General features: G+C 51.6%; 1 protein-coding gene across 1 annotated transcript; it reads right to left on the bottom strand.

The window, feature by feature from the left end:
• Window positions 1-2,049: 2,049 nt before the first annotated feature.
• On the bottom strand, window positions 2,050-9,144 carry LOC112404749 (spermatogenesis-associated protein 31E1-like). Its single transcript, XM_024752852.1, has 5 exons — window positions 8,959-9,144; window positions 7,913-7,970; window positions 7,268-7,328; window positions 3,298-6,990; window positions 2,050-2,383 (listed from the first exon to the last, which is right to left on the bottom strand). The coding sequence occupies exons 1-5, from the start codon at window positions 9,142-9,144 to the stop codon at window positions 2,050-2,052; spliced, it is 4,332 nt and encodes a 1,443-aa protein (XP_024608620.1).
• Window positions 9,145-9,731: the final 587 nt, after the last annotated feature.

Genomic DNA, 9,731 nt, shown 5'->3' with positions numbered 1-9,731 from the left:
TAAAATGCCAATTCCCAAGCAATATGAGGTAATATATATTTCAAGCACCAATTAAGTGACATCTTTTCTAAGATTTCAGAATTCTTTTAAGCAATGTATCCTTTTTGTAGCCCTGTAATAAATAAATAAAATATAAATTTCCTGAGTCTTGGAAAATGCACGTTTCTTAGAATTATATAAAATATGAATTCTTCTAAATGGTTCAGAAGTTTAAGTTATCATAGGTGAACATTAGGATTTTTTCATGTTCTAGAGACATGCATACCATACAACCATCTTGACTGTACTACTATATTTTAAAAGGAGTAAAATAAACAATATCATTTAATATTAGGCAGTTAAGTACAAATATGCCAGTTAATGTAATAGAGATATTGCCAAAAATCTGTCACATTTGTGAATAAGCTTCGTGTGTTTGATAAGGTGGCTGACTTCACTGAAAAATGAAGCAAACCTCACAAACCTGACACAAGCTATTCTGTGCGAAATCCCATGCCGTTTGCACAGCTAGGAAGTAGGGGTTAGATGCCTCTTTGCTGGTTCATTTCACCATGGATCCCACTTGCTGTAGGCCTCTCTGCATCATGTTTCCAAAGGAGAGAAGTCACTTTGAGTGCAGGAACTTGTCCCCAGCAAAACAAAGCATGTGACCCCCTGATGCCATTTGACCGAATGATATTTAAAATTGGACAAAGATTTTTCCCTCATTAGATGCTGGCAGAGTTTTGCTCCTTTTCAAAGTCTGTCATTCTTTCAGCTGTGAGTCAGAGCTCAAGCTAAGTAAAACCCGTGAAGGAAAGGATTCTGTGGGTTTTCATGGGTAATGTGTAATTCTTTTTTTTCAGAAGTAATTAAAAACTACACAAGAATTTTCTCTGTGGGCACTGGTACCGATCTCCTTCTGCCCCTTCAGTTTGCTACATGGCTTGGGATGCACTCAGAGCCAGCTGGTGGCTCAGGCTCATTTGAGTGGGTGTCAGGCCGCTGTTTGAAGGGTCTCTGTGGTCTCGGTGGGGCACTGGGCGCCTGTGTGTGGACTGCATGGAACTGTGTGCAGGTCTCTGGAGATTTCTCTTCTCATAGAGGGCTCTGTATAAGGCTCCTGTGAGACGTCTCTGTGAAGTCTGTGTATTATCTCTGAGAGGTCCCTGTGTGGGGTGAGTGTGGGTCACTGTGTGGAATCAGTGTGAGTCCACGTGTGAGGTCACTGTGGGTCCCCGTGTGGAATCAATGTGGGTCCCCGTGTGGGGTGAGTGTGGGTCCCTGTGTTGGGGACTTTTAGTGAGGGGCCCTCCATTGCTGGCCTTTCTGCACCTCACAGCAGAAGGGCAAAGGGACTTGCACCTTCTTGTTTCTTGCTGTTCTGTCAGTGTCCCTCTGTGTCACTTCTCTCGACACGTGCCTTGGGCGTCCAGCACCCTCAAACCCAGCACTCATCTCTTGGTGCCCCTGAGAGGACCCGGCAGCAGTCAGGCTCAGGGTCTCCGCTCTGTGCCACCCTCTCCTGAGCTCTGGAGGTTGTTCTGTGCTCTGGGTTCCAGCTCCTCCCTCAGGCCCTGGCTGTGCCCCCAGTGCTGTGTCCAACCTGGAGGATGGAGCCCAGAGGTGAGACCTGGCTTCAGGGAGAAACCACAGCACAAGCAGGCCTGTGCCTGCTCCCCCCCTGCAGGTCCTGGTCCCACATGTTGGGGTCCTGACAGGCATAGGGCAGGGCCATTCAAGCTGTCACCTGGATCAGGGGACCCTCCTGGAGCAGGACTTTCCACCACGGGAGTGACTGTGACACAGAGCCCCAAATTGCTCTGTAGAATTGCTCCTGTCTCCCTGGTTTCCTGTGTGGACGGGCCGGAGAGGAAAGCTGACGGCACCCTCGTTCTCCACAGGTCACTTCCCACCCACTGAGTGACACATCCTGTCTGCTGGCCTCTCCCCTCTCCAGGCTCTGGGGTGAGTAAGGCTGATAGCAGGTGAGACTTGCTACGACCCCAGCACAGTCCCTGAGCCTGTTAAGTCCCACCTGTCCCCTGGGAGCCTCCTTGGGCCACACGTTTAGGTAAAGGTCACACACCGCGAGTCTGTCGTGAGCCCCCAGTCCTGTGAAAGTTGATTAACTACCTTGTGGGGCAGTGAAGCTTCCCTGCTTGGCGGCTCCGCGGCCTCTGGGAGCCTGACCCTCTGTGGAGGGGAGCTCCAGGCGCCTTCCCTCTGTCTGGGCCCTGGGAGCTGGAGTCGGGGGAGAGTCTGGGCTGGGGCCACCGTGAGCCACTGGCCCCTAACTTCTTTTCTCTGGGCCGGTACACGGTGGTGGGACGCCAGGGGCTCCTTGGTCACTGTGCCATTTATGGGCACCTCTGCCACTTGCCTCCGTCCTCTGCATCCCACCCTACGGGAACATGACAGACAGTGAGGTGACTGTAAACACAGTCACGTCCCTGCTTGCTCCCTGGGGGAGGTGGACACTGTGAGTAGGGCAGTCCTCTCCTCTGGGGCAGGAGTGGACGGCCTTTGGCGGCCTCCATGGTCCTCACCTCACACCCTCAGAGCTGGGAGTGCGTAGTCTTTGTTCTCACCGCTGCTCCAGACTGTGAGAAAGGCAGAGGCCGGGTGACACTCCCAGCCCATCTCAAACCCAGCTCCATCGGGGAGAGAAGTAGCTTCCAGGGCAGGCATCATCTATCCCCACCAAGACATGGGGGCAAGGTTTCTGCCACCTCTGGACTCTGGGCTAGCACTGCCCCCAAACTCCCCTCCTTATTCTGACATGTGAACTTGTCTGTGACCCTTTCTGGAGCCTGAGGGGAATTTCAGCCTCTGCAAACCCCTCCCCTACAGTCCCACAAGTTCAAGGTAGAGAGAGAGCAGGAGAGGACTGAGCCGGTTCCTGAGAAGGGGGAGGTCTTTAGGTTTAGTTCACCTTGACACGTCCTGAATGCTGTTGCTTGTTTCTGTGATGCTGCTATTATGGAAACTTAAGTGCAGTGAGGGAATTGAGGTGAGGATGAGTATTCCACGCTGGGATCAACCTCCCTCCATGGCCCTATCCCATCCGGAAGCCAGAGCAGGCACCTGGGAAGAGTGGACCCTGATCCCTTCCCTTCCCCCGAGCAGGGCACAGACAGAGACCACCACCTCTCAAGAGAAAAAACATGTATTTTGGGAAACAATAAAAATTGTGGTAGGAAGAGAAGCCATTATCACATAGATGATCTGTTAACGTGAGAAGAAGCAGGTTTTCTTTCCGTGAACTGAACTTTTTTTGGCACTACTTTCCTCCCAGGAAAGGCATGAGAAGCACACTCTGGCTGACCAGAGGGAACACATTTTTGAGGACATGTTGGGTGATGGCGCAGGTGGCCTGAGTCACCGGCCACCCTTGGTCCATGCTGGCAGCGTCTGACTGGGGGCTCCAGTTCCCTGGGTGGGAAGGCTAACTTGTCGCCCCTGCCTGTGGTATGCCTGCTCTTGTTAAGGTAGCTGTGGTCCTTGGGGCTGGCTTGGTGACTGTAGGCTGTATCTTTCAACACCCTTCTCTGTTCTGAAGAGGAGAGAACCCTGTGGTAGTGGGAGTGCCCCTCTGCTGGGGCCTGGAGCTGTTCTGGGTGCTGATTTAACTTTGAGGCACAGAGTCCTTGGTGAAGCCCCAGTTTCTCTCTTAGGACCTGTGCAACAGCTCTTGCAATCGCACAAGGGTCAATAGCCCTGCTCTCTACAACAGGTTTGCCTTTGATTGGTTTCTGCTGGTGAGCAGTGGCTGATGCCGGCTTGCCTTTTTGAAGGGATTCTTCTATTCCTTTGCCTGTTTTATTGTGGCTAACATACTGCCTCATCCTTTTTTGGCTTTCTGGTGAAAGCTGTCTCTTCCCTGGTGAGAGCTGGGGGTGTTTGCTCCCAAGGGACTCTCCTCTTTCCCTGACCTGAGAAGCGTGGCTCATCCCACTTGCTTGCGAAGCCTTTAGTCCTGAAGACCTTTCTTTATACTCTCCTGGTTTGGGCTTCCAATTGTCCTCCCTCCCCTCAGTCGAGGCAAACTGGCCCTTACACGGGTCCCTAACTTTTGGTTTCCCGGGTTCCTGTTGTTGCTGGTTGCTTCTCGTTTCTTCATGGTCTCCAGGTTGGAGGCTCCTAACGCACCTCCACTCCTCAGCTGGGGCAGGCACGTTGCTCTGGCTTTTAAATGGGTCCTGAAGTTGTGGTGTTTTGAATTTCTGCTGCCCCCGGCTGCTCTGTTCACTGACGTTGAGGTCATATGGCACCACCTGGAAAGCTGGTGCGTCCTCACTAGCGTGTTCCCTCTGGGAACTAGAAAGAGACCTGTGAGAAGCCAAGATGTCTGAAGAAAGGAGCACATCAGTGTGATGGTCTTGAAGGAGCACATTGGTGGCAAAGTCCTGGAGGCGCATGCCAATGGCATAGTCTTGAAGGAGGATGTCACTGTGAGAGTCTGGAAGGAGCTCACCGGTGGCACGGCCTTGAGCCACCTGTGTTTTAAGGCATGGCTCCTTTGGATGTTGGGCAACTGACTTTGTTGGTGGTGACAGCGTTTTCCTAGTGGCTGGAAAGCCCAAGACAGGCCCATTCTCCCAGCTTCTGCCCATGAGGTTGACTGTGGGCATCTGATAAGGCAGTCTGCCCTCCTGTCCAGTCAGAGGGGCCTCTGAGGGCCCATACCTGTCACCAGGTGAAGTCTTTCCCAGGGCCCTCTGGATTTCTGTATGCTCAGGTGAGGGAACAGGGAGGGGACTCACCAGGGTGGGAACTGTTGCTTTTGTTATCACTGTCATTCCCTGATGGGGCTGAGGTTTTCCAGAGAGCTTATTAGCAAAGTTGGCTTTTGAGTGTGCTCTAGATTGACAGGTGGCAGAGGGGGAAAAGGTGGACCTTGGAGAGGACAAGGGTTGAGCCCCACCTGGCTTGAGATTTATGGGCTCAAAGGCCTGGTTGGGTAAGCCCCACCTGTGCCTTACCCGCCACCTTAAAACATGTGCTTCCAGCATCTGCCGAGTGCTTGGACTGAGGAAGGAAAGCTCGCGGGAGGAGTTTACACAGGGTTTCCAATACTTCGAGGTTGCTAGATTTCTGATTTCCTCGTGAGGGTGGGGCTTATAAGAAGCACAGTTGGCAGCAAGCCAGGATTGACGCACAATCACAGGCGTCATACCTTGATTAATCTGCCTCGACTTTGTGCTCAAATGGGCTTTCAAGAATTTTTCTAGATGTTTCTGCTCTGGGCTACTGGGTAAACAGTTTCCAGAGTTACTCTTCAAGGGCCTCATCAAGTATCTTTCTGACTCCTTTTCAGAGTTTCTTGGCAGAAACTTGACTGGGAGGCTGGTCCTGGAGGAAGCTTTTGAGATCCTCCTCAGATATGGCCTTAGACCCTTGCCGAAATCCTGCCCTGGTTGGAATTGCATTTGACCCTTCCTGTGGGATCTCCTAGGGCACCTGGACCTTGTCTTCTGTCGGTCCAGTCTCCTTTTGCCCGTAAAAGCAGAGGGCTGCCAGGGTCCCTGCTTGCCCTGTGCCTGATGAGTCCCTAAAAATTGGCACTGATAGGAGCTCAATTCCAGAGACAGAGACAGGTGGATACTGCAGGCCAGGCCCCTCTTGCTTTGCTCTTTGATGAGCCTCTTTTGAAGATGTTGCTTCTGGAGATCAGGGCCAATTAAGTCCTCACGATGAATGGAAACTGCTGACTTTCGGGCCTGGGAGCATCCCCTGTCTTGAGGAAGGGTGAGAATGAGTTGGTTAAAGCCTTTCTGAGACCTTTTGACCACAGAGGGTGAAGGCTCCCCACTTTTCAGTTGCTTCTGCAACAAGGGGCATTTCAGACATTGAGTTTCAGCTGGGATAAAATATAGTGTCTTGTTCTGAAATGTAGGACAGTCTAGTCCACAGGTACTCATCTGGGGTGGAGAATAAGGTGGTCTGGATAGGAGAGAAGATGGGAGGTAGGGCTGGGCCTGGATCTGAGCCAGAGGTGGGGGCTGGCAGGGAGGCAAGTTTTGTGTGAAAGGCTGGGGTGGGACCCCCGGGTAGGGCAAGACTGGGGCCTGGGAAGCACCTAAAGGTATTCTAGGTTGAATTGAAACTGAGAAGCCATGAGAAACTCCCCTGAATAAAACAAAGGGTGCCGGTTGTTGAGCAGAGCTCGTAACGTCCACCAGCGACTCGCTGGGCAGAGAGGGGAGACCCCAGTAGAGCCGGCTGTATTTCTGTTCCAAGTGGTCCCTCAAGACCTCGGAGTGTAAGAGCTGCTGAGGACCAGCTAGCTGCTCTAGCTGCTCTGTTTTGTCTTTCATGTTCCAGAAAGATTGAGGGGTTGTGTTGTCCTGCTCAGCACCCAGTGATTTCCACATATTCCCTAACATGTTCAGGCGGTAGTCTGAGCTCATTTGTTCTGAGAATGACCCATCCTTTTTTTTCTCCTTACAAGTGTTTAGATTTACTTTCTTGGTGATTGGAAGCTCCAGCGGCTTCTGGACTTCAGGGTTGTCAAATAAGGGGCTACCAGTCTCTACCTGCTTGTCTGTGGGCCCTCCCGAGAACGGGGCCCCTGGTGGCTGGTGGGACAGGTGTTCTTGCCAGGACTTACTCTGTGATGAGGTGGGGAAGGACAAGGCCTTGGTAATCTTCCACCAGAAGGACAGGAACAAAATGTGATAGCATGCGAGGCCAAGACTCAAGATGGCTGCAGTGGTAGATGCCAAAAAAGAATTACCTGGAGGTGAGCTCTTTGCAACAGTGCCGAGGGTGACTCTCTTCACGTTGCATTGGTCTTGAGGTTCTGTTGACAGGGTGGAGGCCACAGGTAAAGAGCCCTGGGTCAGAGGAACCAGGGCAGCTGATGGGCACACGGCAGGAACATCGTCTTCTGCAGGTTCCCTGCAGGGCTGGTGGGCTGCAGCAGGCGCTGCTTTGCCCACCTCACCGAGGGGGTCTTGACAGGAGAGCTGATGGAAGCCGCCCTTGTGAGGGAGCTTGTCCAGGTGGCTGCAGGAGACATGAGGCACAAGCTGCAGCCAGGAGCCCCCAGGGCCAAGAGGGCTGGGCAGGGCAGGCAGGGGTGGACCCCTTTGGGCCCACGGCCCTCCACGGCCCCTATGCTGACTTCACAGTGCTTCTGCTGTCCCTCACCCCAGGGCTTTAGACGTACGCTGTCCTCAGGGCTCCCCCTCGCATTTCAGCCCCAGGCTCCCTGCAGCCCAGATGTCACACCATAGGCTTTGGGTGGAAGAAGAACCCAGGAGAGAAGAGAAAGATTCTTTACCTTCGCAGAAATGAAATCAGGTCCCGTGCGTTTTCCAGCTCTTTCAGGGAACTTCTGCAAGCTGGAAATCAGCAGAGTGGGTCACGATGGTGAAGGCAAGGGCCTAGGGGGTCTTACAGGAGGCTGAGTGCAGTGTCCCTTTAAGGGGACACCACTGGGAGATTGCAGCCCAAGCACCAGCGTCCAAAGCCACATGAACCCTGACAGTGATGGCGAAGCTCATGAAAGGGTGTTTCATTTACAAAGTACTTCCATATCCATTACCCCTTGCTGCCCTCACATCCTCCATGTGGGGGAGAATGGGCAGGGGTCACCTTACAGAGGAATCTGAGCAAAGTTAAACAACTTGTCCACGTTTGGACCTGGAGGTCCCACCTCCCAACCCAGGCACTGTTGGTCCACTGTAACCCACACACCCCTGCTGGACCACACCCTTTTCCAGGCCCCTTACCACTTCATTGTGCACATGGAATCTGGGAGGTATCTGGGTTCTGCTCTCCTTCCCAGGAGCCTCCCTGAGGGTTCTGTTTCTTGAGGGACAGGCCCTGCCACTGGCCTCCTGGGAGCCTGTGGAGCTGGGCCCTCAGGGCTGAGAGAGATGGGGGCTAACCCTCGGGGCACACAGGGATGAATGGCACAACTTACCTTTCACAGCTCTCTTTTTCTTGTTAATCTTGCGTCTCCCCTTCGGCTCCATTTGATGCTGAGACAGAACAAATGAGGACCTGGGACCCAATTCTCACTCTCCCCTCTCTAGACAAGCATCAGACACTCAGTGTCCATAACATAATATGACTTTCTACGTTTAACTAACAGAGCTCTGTGGTTTTTCTTTCCTTTCACTCATTTTTTTTTTAACATCTTTATTGGGGTATAATTACTTTACAATGGTCTGTTAGTTTCTGTTTTATAACAAAGCGAATCAGTTATACATATACATATGTTCCCATATGTCTTCCCTCTTGCGTCTCCCTCCCTCCCACCCTCCTTATCCCCCCCCTCTAGGCTGTCACAAAGCACCAAGCCAATATCCCTGTGCCATGCGGCTGCTTCCCACTAGCTATCTACCTTACGTTTGTTACCTTTCACTCATTTTTAAAGAGGATAAAAATATTTTCTGTTTTCCTTCTCTGAAGAACATAAAGAAGGATTTTCAATGTGAGATTCACCCTGGATTTCTTTCGTCACTGTTCCTCTGCTCAAAAAACACACACATTCTCTGAACTACGGATTCATTCTGAGCTCCAACAGGTGGGTCTCTGCTTCCCAAGGCCAGAGCGACTGCAGCGCCAGCTCTGAGGCTCTCAGGGCCTCAGCACTGCCAGCAGATCAGCCCTCATCCGAGACACCTGTTTACAGCTGGTGATCCAGTGCTCACGGGCCTGTCCTCTGGCTGAGATTGAACTCGGTATCCAGTCCTCGACCTCCGGTCACGGTGTGTGAGACTTGCCCTGGAGCCCTCTACCATACCTGGGCAACTGGTCTGAGATCTTTGGTTAGAAATCCTAGTGTTCACTCTATCCCCTGCCCAGCCTGGCTTGTCCTTACAGGGATGATGTTCTATACTTGAGAATAGATGTCCTATTCTTTCCCATTTCAGGAGTCTCTGTAGTTGACTGAGAAAAGTGGAAATAACGATAGAAAAGAAGAGAGGATCTTGTGCTTGTGGGTCTGGCCCAAGGGTTCCTTACCTTCCTGATGTTTTCATGTTTCCTGGGAGGTGGTGAAGATACATTATTCTTGAGGTAGCGGAGTAACAGGAAATAGAGCCCCAGTCCACACAGGAAGGCTAGGATGATGTCACTCACACAGAGAGTGCAACTGGAGTACTGCCAAGTATCAAAAGTGCTTTTCAGAGAAAAGAGAGCATTCTCCATTATCTGAATCACACGGCTGCCAGCAGGCAACTGAGCACAGGGCATGTACTTGGAGACTAAAGCCCTAGGCCTATATCATAGAGCTGTGGTTTGGTCACAAAGGGCTCCTGAGGGTGTGGGAGGGAGTAATAGAGGAGGAGGCTGTACCACGGCCCCTCCCTAAACATCCGCCCCACAGCTCTATCCCTGCACCCTCATGGGTCTTCTAGACCTTAGTCAATTTTCTATTCATTCCACCTGGAAATCACATTTTTTCCTGGTTCCTCAGATCTCTTGGGGATCTCGGCTTGAACCCACCATTTTCATAGCCTTTGAAACTCTGAAATTCTCCCAGGATTTTGGCCGTTTCCCGGAGATTTATACTCTCAGAATCTCCTTTGTTCACAATTCCATCGTTATTTCATCTCGCATATTTACATTTAAGTTGTATCAATACTTTCTCAGCAAATTTCAGTTATACAATACAGTATTATCAGCTCTGTTCACCATGTTGTACATTAGATCCTAAGACTTTCATCTCATACAAAGTTTGTACCCTGTTGCCACCCTCTCCTTATTTCCCCCAACCCTAGCCCTTGGCAAACACC

Source organism: Neophocaena asiaeorientalis, unplaced genomic scaffold (assembly GCF_003031525.2).
Source record: "Neophocaena asiaeorientalis asiaeorientalis breed wild unplaced genomic scaffold, Neophocaena_asiaeorientalis_V1.1 scaffold471, whole genome shotgun sequence".
Classification (NCBI taxonomy): Eukaryota; Metazoa; Chordata; class Mammalia; order Artiodactyla; family Phocoenidae; genus Neophocaena; species Neophocaena asiaeorientalis.
This window is presented reverse-complemented; position numbering and strand designations above follow the sequence as displayed.